Below are 24,837 nucleotides of genomic sequence, written 5' to 3'. Positions count from 1 at the left end.
ATTATCCCCTCTTTTTAAATGTAAGCAAGATCCTGTTTACTCTTCGGCGTCTCAATCCTCTATTTACCATGACCCAAAACAGTGTCACTTATGATTTGCAGCTAAGCAACTCAGACAATATTCAGATGCAGGTAGAAGGTATCATCTAAAATGTATTAAAATTCCTTAGTACTTAAAACATTTTAATCGGAAAAGGAAAGACTTGATTATACTGAGTAGGATTGGCTTCTGGCAGCCCTGTCAACACAATAAACTGATAATTCATGACGTATAGGCTGTAAATAGTATAATGTACCATATGACGTTGGAGAATATTGTCCTACTTCTTTTCACAACATTTAATCACAATATAATTTATTTATTTTTTATTTTTTAGGTATTCATTATGCTCTCAGGTACGATCCAATTATTACTGTTATTTGTGGATAGGACTGTATTCATTTTTGTTACCTGTTCAGTGAATTCATTACCTCTTATTTTTAGGTATTGACAGCATGACAATGAGTAGAGTCCAAGCAAGGTGGGCCTCCACTGTAGAAGCTGCTGGACAAAATGTTCGTTAAAAGACAATTCCAGTTGAGGGGTGGCTTTGGGCAGAAGAAAGGTGGGGCTAGCCTGGTGGAAAAGGTAAGCCCAGGGAGACCTGACACGTTGGATCACACAGGGCTGGCAGCATCACAGAGCCATGAAGCATCAAGTGAGTCAGAGAGCCCAAGAAGCCTCCAACCCTGCTCTTGGAGTTCAACATCTGAGAGACAAGAAAAACACTGCAGCTGGATGAGAACAAGAGGGCTTAGGAGAAGCCCAGGAACAAAAAACCAAAGAGGAACAAAACCAAAATCTATATGCAATCAGGAGTTATATTGGAATAAGCACTATTTTTTAATTCAAGAACATTAATTTTCAAGACTGAATTTCCCCATGGAATGTCACATTATACTTCCCCTGCCCCAATTTCCTTTGCCTGTAATATTGAGGGCTGACCTGTAAGGTCATAATCCAGCAGATGTTGCCCTGCTTATAAAATGACACCTTTCCTCTGTGGCTAACATGAAGATTCTCATAATTTGGAAGCATGGATATCTAGGTCTTGGGTGCACATATTCAGCAGAGTCAAAATGCCAAAAATCTATATTACAAAATAGCTGCAGTGTCATAAAACTGACTTTAATTTCTAAAGCTATTCTTTTAGGGAGAATTAATGTATCAATCTGTGCTGTAATGGCAAAGTACACTTTCATTCCAATACAGCTGCATCTACAATTAAAGGCTTTATTCTTGCCCCTTTGGCTCAGCCAATATTTGGGAGAAAGACAGAGAAGGGAATTGGATATATTTGATATGATCCTGTTTATTGCTAGAGATCACGATAAGCTAATAACAAGTGCCAAACTCCTTGCTCGTAGTTTCTGAATTCAAGCTCTTTCTCCAGATCACACTAACTTGTTCCCTCATCTCCTCTACATTTTCTGGGGAGAAACTCATCTCATTATTTATGAGTTAGCTTTTGCTCAAGTTTTCTGTACTGTTTTTTGACTTTTATTCTTTCAGCTGTCATGGCTCATAAAGAAATGTAATTGCTTATTCTGTTCTCCCCAAACAAAGAAGGCCTAGTGTGCCCTTCAACCCCAGTGCAGCCTCCCAAGTCAGTCCGCATTGCTAACTACTGACATTTTTTCCTTAGGTCTGTATAAACAGCATTTGATATTCTTGCTTATAATCACAGTGGCAGAGTTGTGTGAGAGTGAAAAATGCCTCTTAGAAATTTTGGGGACCAAATAGCAAGGTAAACGCAGCCTGTTACCAATCTCAATCCTGACCTCACCAGGGATCTGCAGCTGCCACCTGAGATGGCACCCGTAAGTGTCTGCAGGGTGCCATTTGGACAGTGGGAAGGACATTGAGGTCCTGGAGCATGTCCAGAGCAGGGCTACGAAGCTGGTGAAGGGCCTGGAGCACAAGTCCTGTGAGGAGTGGCTGAGGGAACTGGGGTTGTTTAGTCTGGGGAAGAGGAGGCTCAGGAGAGACCTTATTGCTCTCTGCAACTACCTGAAAGGAAGCTGTGGGGAGCTGGGGGTTGGCTTCTTCTCACAGGTAACTAGTGATAGGAGTAGAGGGAATGGCTTCCAGTTGTGTCAGGGGAGGTTCAGGTTGGAAATTAGGAGATATTTCTACTCAGAAAGAGCAGTCAGGCATTGGAACGGGTTGCCCAGGGAGGTGGTGGCGTCACCGTCCCTGGGGGTGTTCAAGGAAAGGTTGGACGTGGTGCTTAGGGACATGGCTTAGTGGTGACATTGGTGGTAGGGGGATAGTTGGACCACATGATCTTGAAGATCTTTCCCAGCCTTAATGATTCTGTGATTCTATGTTAGGACGACCTGTGCACACATAATGTGGTAGCAAGCAGGTTTACACAGACTCATGTTGTCCCATCATAAATATGTTTATTTACTTGAGAAAAACGTCACACATAACGTACACCCAAAGCCGTCAAGCAAAACGATTTTTTCATCCCTAAGAAGGAACGACAGCGAATGAAACGCTGTCGTTAGCAGGAAGGTTTGACAACAAACCCAAGCATAAACATGAGATGTGCACAGGGACTATTTAAGTGATAGGGACGAAGGCGCTGCTGTCCGATGCTGTGGACATCTGGGGAGCCCTCGGAGCACCGCGCAGCTCCCCTGGTGACCCCTTCACCAAACGGCTCTTGTGGAGAGGGCCTGGGCGTACCAGGGCCGCGACACGAGGCCCAGGCCGGTTCCTCCCCCCCCCCTCCGAACTACACATCCCAGCGTGCCCCGCACCTCCCGGCCCCGCGCAGCCGCCGGGCGGCGAGGCGAGGGGCGGGCCCTTGCGACGCGGCGGAGCGGGCGGCCAACGGGAGCGGCGGGTCCCCAACTGCCGGCTTTCAAATCCTCCGCCTCCCCCCCGCCGCCCGGCCCCCGCCCTCTCCGGCAACGGCAGCGGCGGCGAGAGGGGGCCTGGGCCGGCGGCGGCGCGCGGAGGTGACGGGGCGGCGGCCGTTGGGGGGGGGGCCGCGAGGGGAGACGGGGGCCGCCGGCCGGGGGGCTGCGGGGGAGCCGCCGGGGGCTGCCCGCCGGTGCTCGGCGTGCTCCGCCTCGGGAGGTTGGTGTAAGCTCAGCGCCGGGCTGCGCCGGCTTTCTGCCGCCGGCAGGCAGCGTGCGGCTTCGGGCAGCCCCCGCGTGGCGAGGAAACCGCTCCTCAGGTCGTGTTTTTATAGCTAACTTTGGGGTTTTGTCTTTTTTTTTTTTTTTTTTTTTAAAGCTTTTCTCGTGGAAGAAGTGGCAGCGGGGAGAGCTCTGGTAGGTCAACCTGATTTGGGCTGGCGTTTGCGATAAAACACGTTTCAGGATGTGACGGTGAATTGGTGTGGTGAAATTAGGACGTAGCCAGAGCGTAAGGTGAAAGTAAAAGGGGATTTAAGGCAAGGAGAAGCAGAGGGTGTGAGTATACCTGCAGGGCATAGAAGATCGTCGTAGAAGAGTGATGAGCTACTCTAAAGTTGAGAACTAAACCAGGTGAACAGATCTCTGGACCCTATCTGTCATTAATCCCGCGTGTTAAAGACTTCATGGACGGGAGATCATCCTTTCTTTCCTCCTTCTTGTTGGATTGTGAGAGGTCAGGAATGTCCGTCAGCATAGTGTCTGTGACCTGGAAGGAGTGGAGTAAGGTAGTGGAGCATCTTTTGGTTGGTAGGACCTTCTTGAGAGAGCACTCAACCTAAAAAGGTGGTGTTGGTGAACTGTGGAGATGGTTTTTACTCTGTGTCCAGAAGCAATATGGAGGTTAATGAAAGCTGAAGAGAAGCTCTACCCTGGGGGAACTGAAGGCAAATGCTTCACAGCTAGGTAGCAGGAGTAACGGATGGATGTACAGCTTTCATTTAGGGGGTGTTTTAAAACAAGTGCTGTTGAGCTTAAAGGGCTGCATAATTATGGGTCGTCTTTGAAGTCAGACAAGAATGGAAGAGGTCTAGTTTCCTGTCCTTGTAGGAGAAGGATTTTCATCCCTTTCTGACAGATGAAGTCTGTTTTTATAAGTATGTTGTTCCTAAGCACTAGTTGCGCGTAGGCTCTAATCCTACTGGAGGTGCAACCAAGAACCATGTTCTGTTTCTCCTGCTGAGTGAAAGGAGGTCAGTCACTTCATGCAGTGATGTTCATTAAATAATGGTGCAACTACGTATGGGTGGCCTCAAAGTGAAACATTCAGTAATCCATTGTCAGTGTAAGATCATCTTGCATGTGATAAAATTGTGGGACATCTGAAGAGAAAGAGAACCCATAAGAGTTTTGTGTACAACGTTTGTGATTTTTCAGCAACTAAGTGGTTCTGGAACTGTGCTGATGCGGGCACTGCGGGGTTTATCGCTGAAAAGGAAAAACTGTTGCGTTTGTTCTAGCTTGGTTTAGAGAACAGGAGAAATGTGCAGCATGCATAATTAAGGGATGCGGTTTGGGGAGAGAGAGGAATGTTACATTTTAATTGTGGAAGTGTTGCACACAAGACTCATGTCTTAATGTGGTCTTAGTCAGTGGTTTTAGCTACTGGTTATTTATGAAGTGTAACAACTCCAACAAAACCCAAGTCACTTCAGTATTGGAAGAATCAACGCCGTCTGGTGGGTTTTGAAATGCTAATCTAGCCTGGCTGTTGTGAGCTTTGGGGAAAACACTAATGATGCTGAAAGCTCACTTAGATATCTTGAGAACAAAAAACACATCAATGTTTAAATAAGGATGATTATTAATACAGATTTAATACAGAGCGTGTTGTAGTTTGTGTTGATAATTTCTTTTAACTGACAGCTCTTAACATTGAGAAGGCAGAAAAATGGCATCAGAAGACATCACCAAGCTTGCAGAGTCACTTGCCAAAACCAAAGTGGGTGGCGGACAGCTGAGCTTCAAAGGCCAGAGCCTTAAACTGAATACGGCTGAAGATGGTAAGAGAAAATATCTTTGCGTTTGGGAAGTGTCTCCCTGCAATTCTAAAGTCTTGTGGTAAACCTCCTGCTCGTCCTGCGTGGCCAAGCTGTCATAATATTAGGTGTGATACAAGGGTTATGTGGCTACAGCTGCTTCTGATAGGGACATTTCCTTCCCTTCTTGTACCCTGCTTTGACCTGGTACCCTGGCAGTGCTACAGCTGAGGGAGTTGGGGTTTGGCCCTTTAACGTGTAGGTACTGTTTTCTTGATGCTCTCTCCCAGTGCTTTTGACAGTCACTGTGCATTAAGAGTTCGTGCTCCTTTTACACGCAGTAAGCAGGTGCGTGATAGCACTCAGAGCAAATCTTTCAAAGACCTGCATCAAGGAATGGGCTGATACACTAGTCTGCTGCTGTAGTCCCTTTTCTTTCCAAATTCTGATCTGTTAGGCTTGTTGTTATTGTGTTGTTTTGTCACTTTCGTTTTATTTTTCCTGGGACATTTCTCTAGCTGGTGTGTGTTTCCCAGTTCAAAATGTCTTGCAGTGACTGCCAGCGTGGTAAATATCAGTAGAATAAGTGTATATATTTAGATCAACATTTCTGCCACATGAAGAAACAGCATGTTCTTCAGAGAGATTATTTGCTCTGCTGTGTACCTCTGTTATTGACTCCGAAGGTGGTGCTTTTTATACGCCATTTTAATAGCGCAAAGCCACTGAGCTGTGGGGAAAGGATTTGGAGTTTGGGAATGACAACAAGTGCCAGTGACAGGAGAGAGCTTTCCCTTGTCTTACGTAGGAATATTTTAGAGTCAAATGGTTCTGCCTTGCAATGTTTGCTAAACAGACATCTATTTTTTCCAGTCAGTGTGAACCAGTCCCTGTTGATGGGGCGCTGATTGCTGTTATCTTTTAGCTTAGTCCTCGTGCCTTAGTTTGGGAGTGCATACATCTATAATGTGCTGAATGGCAGAGGAATCAAACTTACTTTCTCAAATGTAAGAATGGCTGTGTGATAACAGAACTAGTAATAAATTATGGAAAAGAAGGATGGTGAATGGAGAACTCTCTCTCTAGTGACCTGACACTTTAGTTCAGTTCTCCATTGCTGTCTCAGGATTCTTTCAGATAATGTTGCTCAGCTTTTCTTGCTAACGGTAGAACTGGCCAAGTATTGCTGCATCAGTGTGTTACTGTGGCACCTAAGATGGTAGTTAAAAGGCCAACAAGACTGTATGTTCTTTCCAGCCGAAGAAGTGATCAAACAAATTGAAGAATTTGATGGCCTGGAAGCATTGCGCCTGGAAGGCAACACAGTGGGTGTGGAGGCAGCGAAGGTTATTGCCAAAGCCCTGGAGAAGAAGTCAGAGCTCAAGGTGAGACCCTCAAGTGGGTGGTGGTGGTGGAAGGGGAAGAAGTGCTGTAGAAACACTGAAGGCCTGTCTGTACTCTTCTTGCCGTAGCCTGCCTTGAGTTAGCCCAAAAGCTTGCTTTGTTCTTCCAGTGTTAAGAACAACCATATGAAAACATAGCAGAACTTGAAGACTTCAGGATAGCGGGAGCATTTTCTGCATTCCTAACTCTTCCCATTCAGAAGGCTTCCAATCTTAAAGCTGGGAAGCTGTGCAAGGAAGAGCCTCTCTGCAGAGGTAGCATCTACAGATCTTATTTACAAACAAATACCTGTGGCAACAAAACTTAAATTCTAATGGAAAAGCTGGCTCAGATCTTTTGGAGAACGAGGCTTCATATAATGCCTGAATAATGAAGAAATAATGGAGGAAATGCACCAGGAGGTTTGTCAGTGTTCAAGCTATGTTTCCCCACTACTATCCTAGCCTGAAGTTAGGAGGATGCTGTGCTGCTAGAGGCGCTGTTCTTTGTAGGAGAGGAATATAAAACACTGATTCACGTTAATCACCCAAGTGTGGCTTTTCAAGTAAGTCCAGCTTGTTGAGCTGCGTACCTTAGTAAACTCTACGTTCCTAATGTATCCTTCAGTTTCCTGCTGTTTTTTCCTTTGGTAATTTTCTCAGCGGAAAAGAATTCCAGCTCAAATGCAAGCAACAATCCTTGTATAATGTTATTTACAATATGCATTTTGGTGGCTTTATGTCCTTCTAAGAGAAGTAATTATAACATCAGTTCTCATAGCTCCTTAGCACAATCAAATGACAAGCTCAGAGGAAGGCAGACAATATTAAGGTGTTCACGGTGATGTAATGCAGCTTGTATGTGTAAACCTCTGTACAACTGTGTTGTCCTAAATATTTTTAATGGTTTCCATCTGTATGTTTCTTATTTTAGAGGTGTCATTGGAGTGACATGTTCACTGGGAGGCTAAGATCTGAGATCCCTCCTGCTTTGGTAAGTAAAAACTAGATCTGAGACTTCTGACTAATATAACTTTTCTCACCTGTCATGTTTTTTGTGGGAGTATGTTTTTGAGACTTTGTTAGCACAGAGTTTTTCTCTATACTGTTAACACTAAGTGTCTCAGAATACATGAACGATTTTTTTTTTTGCTTCTTCTGTATGAAGTGGGGAAGAGCTGATAAAAGGCCAGATGCAGTTCTCTATCAGTGAAGAAGCTTGTCCCTGGGGAAGACATCTTCATGATCTGATAGGCGGTATGGGAGCTAAGCTTTCTAAATAAAACCATATGGCTATTTCTTCCAAGAGCATTACAGAGCTCAGCCCCTGAGCCTTGAGCTCTGTGGAGCAAGAACATGATGCACTTAACAGAATGAAGAAATACTTTAAGCAGTGTAGAGGGGAAACTTGCTTTGAAAAAATGTGTATTTGACCTAAAGGGATGGGATACTTCTTGATGACTGCCTTGCAGTTATCTTTAGCTTAATTTGCAGAGCTCCTGCTCTGGCTTTAGCTGTGAAGTTTTATTTCCCCATGCAGCTTTGCAGAATGTCTTCAAAGTGGAAATTTTCTGCAGCATCACTGGCTCACCTTAGCACTGCAGCGCTGCTGTCAGGAAGAGTCAATCCACTCCCTCCCTCCCACCCCTGCCATCTGTTTCCTTGCAGATCTCTTTGGGGGACGCACTCATCACTGCTGGAGCCCAGCTGGTGGAGCTTGACCTGAGTGACAATGCCTTTGGGCCAGACGGTGTGCGTGGCTTCGAGGCGCTGCTGAAGAGCCCTGCATGTTACACCCTGCAGGAACTCAAGCTCAATAACTGTGGCATGGGCATTGGTGGTGGCAAGGTAAGGGTTGTCTCCTTATTGGGAATGAGGTCAGAGCCAGAACTTGGCTGCAGACTTGTCTACACAGAATCACAGAATGGTTGAGGCTGAAAGGGATCTTTGGTGATTTTCTAGTCCAGCTCTCCTGTCCCAAGCAATCGGAACAGGTTGCTCAGGGCTGCGTCTAGTCAGGTTTTGAACATCTCAAAGGATGGAGACTTTGCAGACTCTCTGGATAACCTAACCCAGTGTCTAACAGCCCTCAAAATAAGGGTTTGTGTGCATATATCTGTGTTTAAGTGGAATTTCCTCTGCATCTATCTGATATGTTTGTGTCTGACAGTCTTCTTTACACCACCTTCTCCCAAAGCCTGCCAGTAGGCTTTCTTGACTTCAGGTGCGTATTGCTAGCTCATGGTCAACTCCTCACCCACCAGGTCTCCCAGGTTTTTCTCTGCCAAGCTATTTTGCCACCATTTGGCCCCCAGCATATACTGCTGCACAGTGCTATTCCTCCCCAGGACGTGGCATTTCCCTTTGAATTTGGTGAGATTCTTGTGGGCTCAATTCTCCAGTCTGTCAAGATCCCTTCCCTCTGTGTTTATATTGATTAAATTCCTGAAATAGAATAACCTCATCTGTTTTTCCAGGATAGGAAAACAGGTCTATCCTAAACCTTAGATCTCATGTCAAGAGATCCAGTGTCTCTGGATGTGGGAGAGCAGTATTGCTAAGCCTAGCATTGAAGGATGCCTGTTGGATGAAGCAGGAAAACCAGGACTGACTGTCATTGTCATTATCACTAAGACCCTCTATGATTACCTATTTACAAATGAAATGTTAATAGGTATAGCTCATAAATGCGTTACCTGTTCATGAATCAAGTGTCGTAGTAACAGACAATTTTCTTGTATCACCTACTGTAGAAGCTCAAGTTTATTTCAGCAGCGTCTGAAGTATTGTGTGAGAGCTGGGTATAGAAAACACTTGGATTCCTTCAGAATGAGATGCTGAGGTAGGATAAACTGCTTGTGCTTCCTGTAGATATTGGCAGCTGCTCTGAAAGAGTGTCACAGGAAATCGAGTGCCCAGGGCAAGCCTCTTGCTTTGAAAATATTTGTGGCTGGCAGAAATCGTCTGGAGAATGATGGTGCCACTGCCCTGGCTGAAGCTTTTGGGGTAAGTACCAAACCAGAGCTTTGTGACAACAGGTTGGAGCACGGTGTACTTAAGTGCTGATGTTAAAGATAACACACACAGGGCTTGCAGCAACTTGGAGGCAGTGGCAGGCTGTCCGTTCACTGGCTGTGACTGTCAGTCACAATGCTGTTTGCTGCAGAAACTGCAGTCTTCGAGTGTGATTAGAATTGATGACTGAATGTTTCTGTGACCTAAGTTTCCAAACACACAACTAGCTGCTGTGTAAAGTTGAGGGAGGAGTAGACATCTCCTGGGTAACTTACTGTTGGTCCTATTTCTTCTCCTCCTTCTGTGCTTCTGTGCTTATGGAGGTTATCTGGCACTGTGGTAGGAATAACAGGCGATCAGGTACCAGTTGTTTTTCTGGCTAGTTGTTCAGTCATCTGGCAGAAGAAACCTGTTTGTTTTGCCAGGATCATCCTGTGAGGGCTCTAAACGGTGCTTAGCTTTCTCTAGCTGACACTGTCAACGTATACTTTTGTGTCAGGGCAAAGTGTAAATCTTAATGAGGAAAGTGTCATTTTTAGTGATGTTTCTTGGTCTGTCTGAGGGTTGTTACACCACGGATAGGGAATTCCTGTTTTGAGGTACCTAGAGCAGGTACACTAGCAGGACTCTTGGAATCGGGGCTTTATATTAATCTGACACTTGCTGTGAGCCTGCAGTTTCACTTAAACTTGTGGTATAATTGCTGTTAAATAATTTTGTGCAGAAGAGCTAATGGACTTCTAAGTTGCAAGAAAACTATTCTGAGCAAATCCTAAAGAGTGGAGCGCTATACTCTTGAGCTGAAGTATATGTCTCCTAACAGCCTTTTATTCATCTGCATCCCTTCCCAGATCATTGGGACTCTGGAAGAGGTCCATATGCCACAGAATGGAATCAACCATCCTGGCATCACTGCACTGGCCCAGGCCTTTGCTATCAACTCACTGCTTAAGGTTATAAATTTGAATGACAACACCTTCACAGAGAAAGGAGCTGTGGCCATGGCAGAGGTGAGTTGTTATGAACAATTAATTTGTTTGTCGCTTACCTCCCAGTCTCTTCAGATATAGTTAGTTAGCATCAATGTGTGGGTTGTTGGGAAAGTTGGCCTTCCAGGAGTGATATGACACTTGATTACTTGCCTGTCTATACTTTCAAATTTGTGCTGTGTTGCAGACACTGAAGTCACTAAGGCAGATTGAAGTGATCAACTTTGGAGACTGCCTGGTGCGTTCGAAGGGTGCTGTTGCTATTGCAGATGCTGTTAAAGAAGGGCTTCATAAATTAAAGGTACTGCCTTCCGCTGTTCAGCTTTGAATTTCTTTTGAAAATGCCTTGCTTCCAGTTCCCTGGTTTTCTGTCCGTTCTCCTACTGCTACTGATTATTTTAAAGTGGGATTCAACTCGTTGCACCTCTGTGCTCATAATCAAAAACAATCTGTAGGTCAGAGGCATTAGCACATCCAGCTAAGACTATTCTACAGAGGTGTACCAGGCATCTGCTTAGGCTCCACTTGATGTTTTTGAAGCTGCTGCTTCAGTTCGACAGCAAGTACTGTTCAAGAAGTCTGATAATGCAAATATCTGCTTTGAGAATCTGAGAGGGTCACGAGAACAGACTGAAATGTCGCTCTTCATAAACATCTTGTAATCTCTTAATCATTTCAGTATTTATACAGCTGTTGCCTTTTTGTTAGGGTATGTATCAAAGGTCCAAATATTTTTAGTTTTTTGGCAGTACCATAGCCTTCCCTATCAGTATTTGCACATTACTGGCATTTGGCAACATTCTAGACAGGCCTAAGTCCAGTCAGTAGTATAAGTAAACTAGAATCTCTAGGAACACCTCTCACAGGTCACCGCTGCCCTGGGACAGATGCTGAACACAATTCCTACTCCTGCAAGCTTGCAGTCAAAAACAAAAATCTAGCTGAGTGCTAATGTTTATCTACGTATGTGAATCTGGTACAAAATGAAGTAGGGGCTTCGTGGTGTGAGATCCTGTGCTCAGGCCTCTACTGGTTCCGTTGGAATTTATTTCTGAATCTCCCAGGAAAACTTAAGTAAGATTTCTAATGAGAGTGTTTATGTGAACAGTCACAAATTAAATCCTTTTTTTTTCCAGAGCAGAAGTGGTTAAGGGAGAGTAGTATGAGGCAATAGTAGCTGATTCATTCTGTTCAAGGACTACTTCCCTTTTGTTGTTAATATTAAATCCCATCTCAGGAAAGGATTGATGGAACACAATGTGGAATGGTGGGGGATGGTGCCTGGCAGTTGATTAACTGCGCTCTTACTAGTCTGTCCACACTGTTTCTATGCTGGCTGTCTTTATCAGATGTAGTACCAGTCATCGCTTCTTTGGAAGGTATTAATGTGCAGTGTAAGTGCTGAAAGGCAAATGTGCAGTCCGTTTAGTGTAGTAGCTACCCTTCTTCAGTAAGGCTTGCTGGTGTGTAAATTATGACTTAGTCATGTGACTGGCAGCAGGGCTTTGCTGGTGTAGTGTACTCATAATGGCATGGTCTTTGTGGCTTTTTTAGGTAACCACTTAACTTCAGTAGTGCTACCTTTAATGATGGTATGTTTCAAAACACCACTTCTAAGTATGAGGTAGAGATACCTATCGTTTTATTTCCAATGAAAAATCTTTTTTTTTTTTTGCTGAGAACTTCTTCAAATGAGAACCTTTCCAGAAAACTTGTGAGCACGTGAAGCTCGTGGGGATGATAGGTATTACAGGATTCCTGTAAACAAAGGTTCTTCTGCTTCTTAGGAACTGAACTTGTCCTTCTGTGAGATCAAACGAGATGCTGCTCTGACTGTTGCTGAAGCTATTGAAGATAAGGCAGAGTTGGAGAAGTTGGATCTCAATGGTAAGTAAATTTTCTAGGTAAAAGCACATCTAGTCTGATCCCAACTAGAAACCACTAGGAAGAATGTTGACAGTATCACCTATGCTAGTCTTGCAATTTTCAGCATTTAAAAAACAGTATGCGAGAGTAGCTGAACTTAGATGACACAGGGACAGGAAACGATTAGATCCTGAAAGCTTTGTTAAGCCATGAACTCAGTCAATTATTAAAGTTAAAAAAAATTTCAATATGTCTTGTAAGGTAGAAAGATTGAATTGGTACCCATAACTCATTTCAATAAAACTTTAAATTGTTCGATGTGACCTCAGATATTTCAGAATTGTAAATAAAATCCTTGGTGTGCATCCCTGCAGAAGAATAGGAAACTTTGACCACCATTGGCTTTTTGCCATTCATACCTTGGGTCTCTGTATTTCAGTGGTGCTGGGCCATGTGTCCTTGTTCCTGGATTGCTGAGACCAAGAACTGTTCATAGAACTAGCAGGAAGTTTCTCAAAGACACACTGAATAATTAAGGCTTTTGCCTGTCTCCAAATGTTGTGTAATGCCTCTGAAATCTGTTTAACAGCTGTTTGATAATGACCTGCATTGCTGCCTCCAAGGTGTTGTGTAGAAATGACTGATAACTGTTCAATTTCAGCAATAAGACAAGAATCGATAACAATTTCTCCAAGAACAAACTTGTGTGCATCTTTTAAATTGACTCCCTTTCCCCCACAAATCTAGGTAACTGCCTGGGAGAAGAGGGATGTGAGCAACTGCAGGAGATCCTTGAAGGCTTCAATATGGCAGCTGTGCTGGGATCTTTGAGGTAGGCAGGGCACCAGCATTTAAATGAGAAGCTTTCCATTAATTTTCATTAGTATTTTCATTCACCGTCCTGGTTTACGATAAGAACCGTAACATTGCACGTGGACGTTGGTTTGAGTGCAGTGTCGAGTACCGTTAAGGGATTCCTTAAGCAGGATAAGTGTCATACCCCATTTTCATCAATGGAATTATCTCAGTGTTGGTTATTGACTGCGTTCCTGGCTCTTGGCTCACCATTGTCAAGTGGGTGACTGAAGCCTGAGGTGGCCTCATAATCTGTTGTAGATGGAGCTGTACTTCTTGCAGCAAGATTTGAGGGGGGAGGCTGCTTTTTAGTCCTTGGGGAAAAAATATATGGATTCCAGTGTACAGGAATTGCAAGCATGTAATTAATGTAATATGTAAACTCTCAAACCTTAGTGATGATGAAGGGGAAGAGGAGGATGATGAAGAAGAGGAAGAGGATGAAGAAGAAGAGGAGGAGGAGGAAGAGGAGGAGGAAGAACAGCAACAGCTTAAGGAGAGAGGACAGGGAGAACAGGACTCATTGACTCCTAAGAAGATAATTGATTCACAGGTAAGCTTACTTCAGTATGCATTTGTCTCCTCACCTGGCGGAGAATGAAGGAGGAAATGAGATCTGGAGTGAGTTTGAACTTGAAGTGCTGGCAGGAGTTCACACGCCTGCCTGTGTGGACTGGCTCTGTGGTAACAAGCAGGAGGATAACATGCAGGAAATAAAGAAAATAGATGACTTGGAAACGTGTTTTGTTAAAATGTGCACGTGCACATGTGTGGAGGGAAAGGCTGAGCAGCCATTGTGACAAACATGGGTAGAAAGTCTCCCCATCTCCAGAAAATGGTGGGAACATTGTATATGCAATGCCATACGGTCATGATAGCATATTGTGGCTGTTGCAGCTAGACTCATTCCAGCTTCAAATAGCTCTCAAATAGAACGAATTTAGACCCGATGTGCCTTTGCGAGTCAGACATATGTGCCTTTGCTGCTGTACCAATTTATTTGCTTCTAAGAGTAAGCTTGAGATGGATTCTGCCTGTTTCAGGATTCAACTCCAGTGCCATCTCCTCCTGTGGATGTTGCCACATTCCTTGCATTCCCGTCACCAGAGAAGCTGCTGCGACTAGGACCAAAGTGTTCCGTGCTGATAGCTCAGCAGGTTGGTGAGACAGTGCTTTGCTCTATTTATTCTCTCTGGGAATTAAATGATGCCAAGAGATGATAACCTTCTCTTGAGTCCTAGCTTTGCATCTTCTCCCCAGTGATCCTGAAGAACATTAAGGAAGCAGATGATGTGGTTAATGCTTATACTGGCACCAGAGGTTCTACACAGAGTTAATTTTGTTTCATAGTGTTGCTTATGCTTTGTAGTATGGCCAAGAAAAAACTGATGTCAGTCAGCTGGAGGCTATAATTCTTGTCACTGCTGTTGCAGAGACCTATCTTCTGTATCTGTCTAGCAGTGAACTTAATGGCCCCTGATTTATTTATTTCTATTTTTCCTTGTCTTTCAGACAGATACAACTGATGTAGAGAAAGTAGTTACAGCTCTCCTAAGGATATCTTCAGTCTTCAAAGATGAAGCCCCAGTAAAAACAGCTGTGCATGAAACAACAGGTGACGGGGCCTTTCTCTGCTTCATGATACAATGCAAGGGAAGGCCTCTGAGGGCCAGGCCACTTGATTTTTGTGACCCTGGCACCAAGAAACCCCAGATAACACAGTACCAAGTTGTGCCATGCTATTGTGCAGAGTGAAAGTAGAAGCTCGTTGTGACCTTAGCAGATTTTGTGCTTCCAAAGCTTAATGAGGAGTGTCTCTTGTAGTTGCTGTCTTAGTGGATCTCCTTGATGCTATCCTGTCAATAGCCATTAGTTTTGTGTCCCACGGTCAGCTTTTTTTCAGGGCTGTTCATTGAAAAAGCGTTTTGTGGGGAATAGCTTTCCCGTTTAGTATTAAGAGAGTATAAAGAGAGGCCTCTTATTTAGTGTCACTTCTTATCAGTCTGAAACCTCTTTAATCTCTTCAGGAAGCAAAGATTTGCATTGTAACATGGGACAAGGCACAGAGGCTAATGTACAGCAAGGGACTGTTCCTCACTGTATACTACAGCGCAGTTAGGTCTGATTTTTTGCACAGACTAGTAGTACCCCTTCTATTTCTCATTTAGAAATGGAAATTCTGAACAACTCCTGGGCAAGTTACCACTGTCTTTCATCTTTTTTCAAATCCCCCAGCAGTAGTTTTCCTGTACATGACTTACCTATCAGTACTGTGCAAAAGAACTGGATCAATTATCTTTAAGGCCATTTAGAGTGATTTATTGCAAAAAAAAATGTGCAGTTTGCTTAGTTAGCAATTTCTTCAGAATACGTAGACATGGTGAAACTGTTAGCTATTGTCTATAGAACAGTAATATAATAGAGTTCCCTGGAGTTGCGTGTGGGTCCACCAGCCGAAACTAATCAGTTGGCATTTCACTGAGCGAGTGCTGGCCTTGTCTGATGCCCGTTATGAGTTGTCTCCAACAAAAAATGGAGCACAGGATGTACACCTTGCCTGAAGTCTGCTTGCATAGGTAATTATCATTATAGTAGCTCCTTACTACTGCTTCTTAAGGAAAAGTAGTGCCTGGCATTTACTTTCCTTCCAGAAAAGAAACCATGAATTGATGATGAGGTCCCCAGTTACTGACCCTGTTCTGTAGCTGCCACAGTGGGTTCTGTCCCTCCAAGAAACTAGAACAGTCAGAAGTCAAGATGGGTGCCTTGTCTACCTTGTAGACAAGAGAGGATAGAGCACTAGTTTGCCCATAGCTAACAGCAGAATATAGGCCCAAGAGAGCCCAGAAAAGAATTGAACAACTTTTCTCACTCCTTTTGATTCCTAATCAAAGGTGAAATCTTGCTGGCCTTAAAACTTCAAGGCTTTAGCTCTTACTGCTCTATTTCAGCTAATTGTTTGTGCATGTATGCACATGTGCATGCAAGTTCAAAGGCACTGAGTAGAGCATTTTGTGGTGCGTGAGACTGAGGTCAGGTTGCATCAGAAACTTGACAGTGTGGGGTTTATTTTTTTCTCCGTGTAGGCCTTTGTATCAGGCCTTATATTAAAGCACTGGGTTTTATCTGTCTGAATTTCAGAGGTTCTACCTAGTCCATGTAGAGACAACTAGGTTCTTAAGGTAGGTTACCTCCCAGAAGTCCTTCAACGGCTGATATTCCCTGAGGTCCTATATGATCAATCTTGTTCTTGAAATTTGAAACAGGCTCCCTTTCCATATTGTTTACCGCAATGCGTTTATTTCTTCAGATGCCTTGATGAGGAAAGCCTTCACTTCTGCCACGTTTAATTCGGATGCATTTGTCACAAGACTCTTGATCCACATGGGACTACTTAAGGTGAGGAAGCAGGGAAGAGTTAAGTTATGGTCTGCTTGGGCTGTTGAAGACCAGACTGGCTGGGTTGTGGGTAATTATGTTGCCATGGAAGCAGCTGGGTGCCTGTGCATGCCTGATGACCAGGGACAATAGAAGTCTGCAGGACCAGCAAAAATTGCAAATTGCAAGATCGCATTAGGATGAAGGTGGTGTCAGCTCGTTTTACCTCTTCTGCTTAATGTGCTCTGCAATCTCAATCATCCCCTAGAGGTAGGGAGGGTCATGTGAGAGTCTATGCTGCTGGACTGTGGACTCTTACAGATGTCTATAATATTACACATTAGACTCCTAGACATATTTTAATTAACATGGTCATTTAGAGTATCTTTCGGTAGCATGACTGAAAACCAAATATCTAGTGACTCATGTTTGATTGGTAGCATTAAACTTTGTCAAATACATCTTCATATGGAATAAACTTTCTCATGAGAAAGGGTGGAAGGGTCAGTAGAAAACCTGCAAACTGTGTCAGACTACCTGTAGCTTTAATTTAAGTGAGATGACTTGGGGAGATGTTCTGTTTACAGACTTAAGAAGTACTTTTGCCTACTTGTACTATGAGGTCAATGTTTCTCAAGTCCTAGAAACTGAGAATGGAAGTCTGGACCAAGACAACTTTAAACATCAGAATATCTATAACTTATGTTATAGCAGCCTACTCTTAATTAGGTTTATGGATTTACTTCCAGTAATATTCGGTTTAGGGAGCAGAAAGCTGTTGACATGCTGGATACGTGTTCCACTCCTCAGGTCTACAGAACACAAAATGGCTTTCTGCTCTGCAGAATGCTTGTTTTGGGGCCTGCCATCTATCTACATCTTGCCCCATACGGAAAATAACGTGAAGCACAAAGCACAGACTTGTATTCCAGAACTTTTGCAGACCAGGAGGTGATATTGATAGTAATGCCCTCAAGGGTCAGCCAACCAGTTATTTGTCATCTGTGGTATTGAGAACTGTTGGTAAGTTAGGCATGCTTGGAGAGGGAGCAGCTTCTAGAACTTTGTCCCACATAGGTGAAAGCATGAGCAACAGCTATTCTTAGCACCATGAAATATAAGGTCATATGCCTAGGAATGCAGGTCTAGATTCTGTCTATGGAGTGGAGGGTTTTGTGGGAGGGTACTGGGGAAATAATGGAAAACAACTTAAGAGTTGGGGCATGTAGGTTAGCATCATGTTAGGAGCAAGAAGAACTTGCTTATCATGTAAGCAGGGGAACAGTAATAGGAATGACAATATCTCTGCCTTATTCGTAATTGTGAAACCAGTTCTGGGGATACTGCTCCAAGATCTGGAGACAGGCTGACAAAGAACTGGAAGTAGTATAAAAATGAATCACGGAATAATGCAGGACAAAAATAGTGTAATTAAGGTAACTCAATTCTTGATGAAGTCAAGTCAAATTCCACAGAGGAGCATTTTGATAGAGCCTCTGAGATATGTCTGTTCCACTTGTGAACGCATTACTTCCTTTTCCCCATTGCTGATGCTATTAATGACTAATACCTAATCGATATATACTAAAATATTATTGATCCTGCTGTATTTCAGATGCTGTTGCTGGGAGATTATGGAGTTGGCTACCTTTTGTCTTGAGGAACACCGTACAGCTTTCTTTCCTACAATGCATGGGAGCACTTTGTTCTACATAGGATTCATTGCCTTTCTCAGCTACAGTGAATTAGATAAAATAGTGATTATCTGATGCTTAATTTGTCTTCTCATCCTTTTTTTCAGAGTGAAGAGAAGATCAAAACTGTCCCAAGCCTCTATGGTATTCTTATGACTTTGAACCATATGGTCCAGCAAGATTATTTCCCCAAATCCCTGGCTCCAGTTCTCACAGCTTTTGTCACAAAGTGAGTATCGTACTTGTCAACGCAGCCTTCTCTATGGGAGTTAGTGAAAGTGAGAGTTAACAGTTTACCCGTCAACTGTTCTGTTAGAACCTATGAAATATCTATTCTGAAAATAAGGGTTAATATTTTCATAGACCTCTACTTTTTGTCTTGCTTACTGTAGTTTGCAAGGTTTAGAGCAACACGTCTTGATGGAATGAGCCAGGCAAGCTACCTGGCTCTGAAGCAGTACAGAGGGCAAGCAGAGCTCTACCTGACTCATCACACTGTGTTAACACGGAAGACTAGCAGATCAGAACAGTACAAAACACAAAGACCGAGTATGTTGCTAAAAGAAACTGTTGCTACCATGACAGCAACAGGGTTAGTGATTTTTTTTTGAAAGCTAAACTGAGAGCAAAGTGCTGAAGAAGCTGCTTTCACTGTCTGCTTCTGTTTAATATTACTTCTAGTACAGGTATAGAATCACACCCCTTTTTAGTTTCTTTAATGTTGTAAAGCACAGCAAGTCCAACAGCTGTGGAAGCCATACATCATCTTAATTAAATCAGTGTGAACTTTAGCATTTGAATTAGAAGAAACACCCCAAATAATACTTACCTTGAGAGAGGAAAAAATAAATACTTGTATTCAGCAGTCAAGGGGAGGAACAGTCCAGAATTGGCAAATTAGCCAAAAAAAAAGCAGACATCCAAAATCCATTTGGAACATCTGAAATCCATTTGGAATTTGGTGGCAATTTGGTTCATCATGGACAATGTGCCATATGGGGTCAGGACAGCTCTTTAAGGGGTTATAGGACAAGGCTCAAACCTTCCTGATTTTCATGGGGTGGGAATATGCAGAAACTTGAGAGTTTGTGCTGCTGAAGGGCAGGGGCATCAAATAAATACTTTGTGGTTGGTACAAAACACGGACAAGAGGGATGCAGTCAAATATTGGCAGTCAGTCCTTTCTTAACTCTGCTAGGATTGGAAGCAGGCTGCTGTGAAAGGGAAGAAGAATTTTTGCATATGGTGGTGTGGCTGAAGCTGTGAAAGCTGATGCATGGTAGTGGCATGTGTCTAGCAGTCAGCTGCTCTGAGTTTTGGAAAATAAAACTATGTAACTAGCTTGTTTACGCATGTGTAAATGCTACCCTACAGGCACCTCGGGTGGAACAGTTCATCTCCTGTCCCCTCTTAAGCTTGATCAGACCAGGAATTAGGCATTGTACCTGCCCATGGTCCTGTGCTTTAGCAACTAAACAAATATAGCTCCAGCTTGATCTTTGTATGCTTAAGCAAGAAGTATCAGGAGTTGCCATGTGCAGTTGTCCAGCTAACAGGATTTCTGCTGTTTCCTGCGCTGCTAATACTGGCATTGCTGTCTGCCAGTGATCTTGCTTGCTGATCAAATGTATACCTACAGCATAAGGATCCACTACCAGCCTTAAAATAAAAGACCGAGGAAGACAATGGCTTACTACTTTATCAAGCGCTAATTATCCAGAGCCAGCTTGATCAAAGCTAGGACTGTGTACTGTCTATCAGACCTAACCACTTCAAACAGGATTTAAATCACTTGAAGTGGAGAATACATTAAAGGGGACTCTGCTTCACTGCTTTTGGCCCTGCTAATGCTTGTCAGATTACAGTGCCTGGAGTAGCCTTGTAATTCAACTTATGTAACCTTTAAGAAAAATCTGCACGCAATGGACACTGTCCCTGTCTGTGCGTGTGTGTATGTAAGCTGGTCCAAGGCTCCAGGCCTGCAAAATACCAATAAATGTTTTTACTTCTGTCTACACACAAATGAAAGTTTTAGTAAAGTTTTAGTAAAGTTTTAGTAAAGTTTTAGTAAAGTTTTAGTAAAGTTTTAGTAAAGTTTTAGTAAAGTTTTAGTAAAGTTTTAGTAAAGTTTTAGTAAAGTTTTAGTAAAGTTTTAGTAAAGTTTTAGTAAAGTTTTAGTAAAGTTTTAGTAAAGTTTTAGTAAAGTTTTAGTAAAGTTTTAGTAAAGTTTTAGTAAAGTTTTAGTAAAGTTTTAGTAAAGTTTTAGTAAAGTTTTAGTAAAGTTTTAGTAAAGTTTTAGTAAAGTTTTAGTAAAGTTTTAGTAAAGTTTTAGTAAAGTTTTAGTAAAGTTTTAGTAAAGTTTTAGTAAAGTTTTAGTAAAGTTTTAGTAAAGTTTTAGTAAAGTTTTAGTAAAGTTTTAGTAAAGTTTTAGTAAAGTTTTAGTAAAGTTTTAGTAAAGTTCATAAGGTAAAATGGTAAGGTAGACAGCCTGTGATATCACAAGGAAACTTACATCCTGTGCAGCGTAATGAAGCTAACAGTAGGTGTATGTAAGCAATATACCTTTTTGTTTTATAAACGTCTTAAAATGCTTTCCCTGAGGGAACAAAGAGAACAGCTGTTAAATCCTTTGCACTTGCCTGCTCAAGAATGCCAAAATCCCATTAAAATAGCTTCTTGAGTAACCTATGCCCTATTGTCTTTGATTGGAATTGAAACAGAAGAAAATGACATCCGAACTGTAAATGAGACCTCTGTTTGGTTAATCTAGTAATCTGCCGAGCTCCTGTGGGCTCCATTCCTACAACAAATCTACGTCCACACTGTCAAACCCATGAGTCAGTCGCTCGCAGCTAGCTGGTGTGCATTCCTGTGATATTTTCTAGGTATTTCCTTTAGGGTTGCAGTTATCTTTTGTGGACTTGTAGAGCTGGAAGTTTCTCGCAGCTGCCAAGGCAAGAGCTCTCCTGCTTTTTGCTGCAAGTGGCTTACTTCTGGAGTAGTCATTCTCCTCCTTTCTTTTGCAGCAGTCTGTGGCGATGTTGGTAGTGTTCTCTATTCAAAAAATAACAAGATCATGGCTACAGGCTGTAAGCAGCATCCATCTTCTCTGCTGTCTGTCCTCATTTTCTTTTTTCGGACACAAGAGGGAGCTGTGAATCCACATGTGCCTTATAGTTCTTCAGGAGGAAATGCTGAATGTATGTGCACCTCTGTTCTCTTGTGACAGAGGTGGTGTTGGTTTGAGGGGAGTTTTTTTCTGGTGTTTTTTTTTTCCCTGCTCTTTGCTGTTGGATTGGATCACATCACTGGCCTTTTTCAACAGTCTACCACAGAGCGACAGGCAGTTTAATTCCACAGCAAGTAGGAAGCTCCTTCGAGCTTGTTAAAGGAGGCTTCGTGTTAGGGGGGAGGCTGAGGGAGCTTGGTTGTGATCAGCATCAGCATTTCAGGTACTCTGTCCCCCCAAAATGGGGAGCTGCCTAGACAAAAACAGCCTGATCTGTACAGCGGGGGGGCAGGTCCTCCAAACATGACTACTGAAACACCTCATCCAGCCACTTTGAAGATAAACTGCAAGTTGTAATGGTGTCCTGCTACATTATTGAATGTGCAGGACATTGAATGGCTTTTGTGGGGATAGAGGTGGTTAACTCTTCTCCAGGTTGTGCTTCTGTTAATCTGCAGCAGGCGTCGAGCCCTGTACTGATCAAGCTCTGCAGCTGTTGCTCGTGCACTGTAAAATGTGAACTCTTTGCTCTTATCTTGATATTTCCAACTCTATTTTCGCTCCCCTTCTCTCCTGAATTGAGCAGAACTCGCTGCTATTACTTATTAAAGGTTATCTTGCTGTCTTGGGGTGCAAGAGGCGTAAAAATTAGTGGTTTTCATTCTCAGAGCAGCGGAAGACATTGGATTACAATTCTTTAGTGGAAACTCCCTAATGGGTGGGTGCAGATGGTTAGAAGTTTGTGATGCCTGGAGAACAATTAGCCCATGGAAACAGCAGTGTACTTTACTGGGGGATGATGGGAATGTTGGGGAGATTTAACCCCACCTTTACCCTGATGTGACTGTGTAGTTCCCTTGTCTAGTTTCAAGGAGTAGTTTATTCTCTCTGAGGTGGACCTCACTACTGCACGCTCCGTGCCAGGCGCTTTCTGCCCATGGGCTGCACTTTCTGGCGGCTGTTTCTGAGGTGCCGTGAGAGGCAGCCCAGGCAAGTGAGTCAGATGTTTCTTGGCTTAAGGGGCAGGGACAGCGAGAGGTTACACTGCCTCTTTGTGAAGACTTAAACGTTCCAGAGACTGAGTTGCTGTCGGATCAAAGGTAGCAGAGGACTTGGTGAGAAAATATTCAAATATAAGCATTGTAAATAAATATTGTGTATTTTGGGGGGCCCTAAACGATTAATGTATATGGAAAATTCCATTGCAGGGAGGGAAAGGGGGCTCCTTTCCCAACCACTTCCTGCTACCAAGCATGGGACACTGGGCTGCACAGATGAGCAGACTGCTGCCTATTTTTGTACCAATGGAAATAAATTCTGGTTCTTGGCCACTCTACAACAGGAGAGAGAATTTTCTACACCGTGCTCTGAACGGGAAGCAGTGATCTGTGTAGAGGTTGGAGTGGTTTAAGAAGAGAGAACTGAGGGGAAAAGATGTAGCTTTTGGGGCCTGCAAGCCCAATGCCTTTGAAACAGTGTTTATTTGATCATTTAAAGTCTGATACAAAACAATTTCTAAACTTTGCTATTTTAAATAATTCTCTTCTTTCCACAGACCAAACCGTGCTCTTGACTCCTGTTCATTTGCTCGCCACATGCTTTTACAAACCCTCCACCAGCTGTGAGAGGCAAGAGATGCTGCTGTGCCCTTCCCTCCTCATAGGACTGTCATCAGCAGAGAACTTGGAGCTGCATAGTGGGAGAAGATCCTGGAGCCCATGCAGACATGCTGTCCTTTTTTTTTTTTTATTCTCCCTGTAGGAGGTCTGTCCTTCCTTCTGCTTCCATAAACTTGGACAAATCCTGCTGATTTTTTTTTTATTCCACTCCTCATGAAGTGACTCCCTGCTCTGCAGGGCAGATGCTTATGCTTAAGTCAGTGCTGCTCTGAGCTCTGCATGAATTGAAAAGAAGAATCCTTTTCCACTTCCGTAGCATTGGCGAGGGTGTGCCAAGCCTAACAAAGAGCCCAGAAGCGCTCTCATCAGGATCAACCCCGTTGTCCATTTAATTTTATTTTATTAGACTGTGACTCCTGCCTGACAGCATCCAGCACTGTGCAGGAGGGAGGCTACGCTGCTACTGCTGCCCTTGCTTCTCCAGGCCAGGGGAGTGCTTGACCCCCTTCTGCTGCTGCCAGGTCACAGAGGGGCAAGGTGTGCTCCCCCTTGTTTCTTCTTCCGAGTCCATTTCTTGAAGGCACTGTGTGGCTGATGTGTATTTTAATATACTACTCCCCCGCTGCCGTGGCTTGGAATGTCTGTGTCGTGTGGCTGACCCTGGTGGCCATTGCTTAAGGGAGCAAGCATATTTTTATTGTAATTTTTCTGTCACTGCCTGTGTAGTTTCCCTCTTTCCCTCCCTTTCCCTGTCCCTTTCCCTTCTCTTCCTAGTTAAATAGGCTAGGTTTGGAAATGAATACAATCCATGAAGTCCCTGTGGAATATGTGTTCCCTTTCTCCTCCCTCCTCTCTCTCCTCCCTTTGGTAAAACAGTGGGACTGTGTGCACCGTTCACGTGTTTGAAGGCTGTGCACATATAAGAGCACAAACACTCGGGGCTGTGCTGAATTTCTGGGGGTAGGGCTGCACCCCTTCTCGCCCCGGAGGAGTAGCAGCAGGTGCCCCTAAACCTCTCTACGGGGGATTGTTCATCTGTGTGCATGCTTGTGGCACCTACCTGCGCTGCTTCTGAGCACAGAAGCTGGTTCTGCTCCTTCTTTCAAGCCTCTGAGAATCAACACATCTCTTTAGGTGATTTAAAAAAAAAAAAAGAGAAAAGGTTTTCCTTCAACTAAGGCTGATCATTACCTACCTGCTCTTAGCTGAAGGAGACCGTTCATCATTCATCCTTTCTCACCAGACCTCACACTTGACTACACCATAAATAGTGCCAGTGTCAGGAGAAGTCAATGATGTGGAGTTAGTCTAATACTAATTAACTAATGGGGGGGGGGGGCAACATGTGTCGCAGCTGGCAGGGGCACACATGCTTGGCATAAATGCAGGAAAAGCTGTCATTTACTCACAAGGTTTGCAGGCAGTGTTGATGGAAAAGAAAGGGTGTGGGGCACTGGATGAAATAAACTGTGGTATGTGCAAGACCAATGCGCCTGTGCTCTCTGCTTAAATTCCTCCAGGTTCTGGGCCTGTGTGAGATAACTGTGAGGGGTGAGAATGGGGTGGCTGTGGGAGGTTGGCGTGGCTGGCTCCGGCAGACTCAGGAAAGCAGCACTCTTCGGTGCTCTGGGGGGAGAGGTGCTGGCCTTTGGGTAAAAGCTGTGTCCTCTCATAAGGAAAAGGCTGAGAACAAAGTGCATTTTCTCACTGTTTCTGTGACTGGAGCTAGAAATATGTATCCACATGGGTAAAATGGATGGAAGTGAAGGTACCTGTACCTACAGCAAGTGCTTTGATCACTGTGCTCAACTGCTGTAATGCCAAGCCCTGCCTCCCTTACCTGATCCTGTTCTGTTCCTTCA

The 24,837-nt window shown here is 43.6% G+C and overlaps 1 protein-coding gene across 2 annotated transcripts; it reads left to right on the top strand.

The window, feature by feature from the left end:
• Positions 1 to 2,841: 2,841 nt before the first annotated feature.
• Positions 2,842 to 24,463, top strand: RANGAP1 (Ran GTPase activating protein 1). Of its 2 annotated transcripts, none has more exons than XM_040554134.1 (17): positions 2,842 to 3,008; positions 3,289 to 3,326; positions 4,836 to 4,972; positions 6,206 to 6,333; positions 7,265 to 7,324; positions 7,999 to 8,178; positions 9,202 to 9,336; positions 10,197 to 10,355; positions 10,522 to 10,635; positions 12,122 to 12,221; positions 12,948 to 13,032; positions 13,452 to 13,608; positions 14,099 to 14,212; positions 14,568 to 14,670; positions 16,366 to 16,454; positions 18,235 to 18,356; positions 22,912 to 24,463. In XM_040554134.1, the coding sequence occupies exons 3-17, from the start codon at positions 4,861 to 4,863 to the stop codon at positions 22,979 to 22,981; spliced, it is 1,728 nt and encodes a 575-aa protein (XP_040410068.1). In that variant the 5' UTR covers positions 2,842 to 3,008; positions 3,289 to 3,326; positions 4,836 to 4,860; the 3' UTR covers positions 22,982 to 24,463. The 2 variants fall into 2 exon arrangements, with proteins under 2 accessions (XP_040410068.1, XP_040410076.1); XM_040554142.1 differs by lacking the exon at positions 22,912 to 24,463 and adding an exon at positions 18,520 to 20,104.
• The last annotated feature ends 374 nt before the right edge of the window (positions 24,464 to 24,837 follow it).

This window comes from Cygnus olor, chromosome 1 (genome assembly GCF_009769625.2).
Source record: "Cygnus olor isolate bCygOlo1 chromosome 1, bCygOlo1.pri.v2, whole genome shotgun sequence".
NCBI lineage: Eukaryota > Metazoa > Chordata > Aves > Anseriformes > Anatidae > Cygnus > Cygnus olor.
Note: the sequence above shows the minus strand (reverse complement) of the source record. Positions and strands in the feature narration are given on the sequence as shown.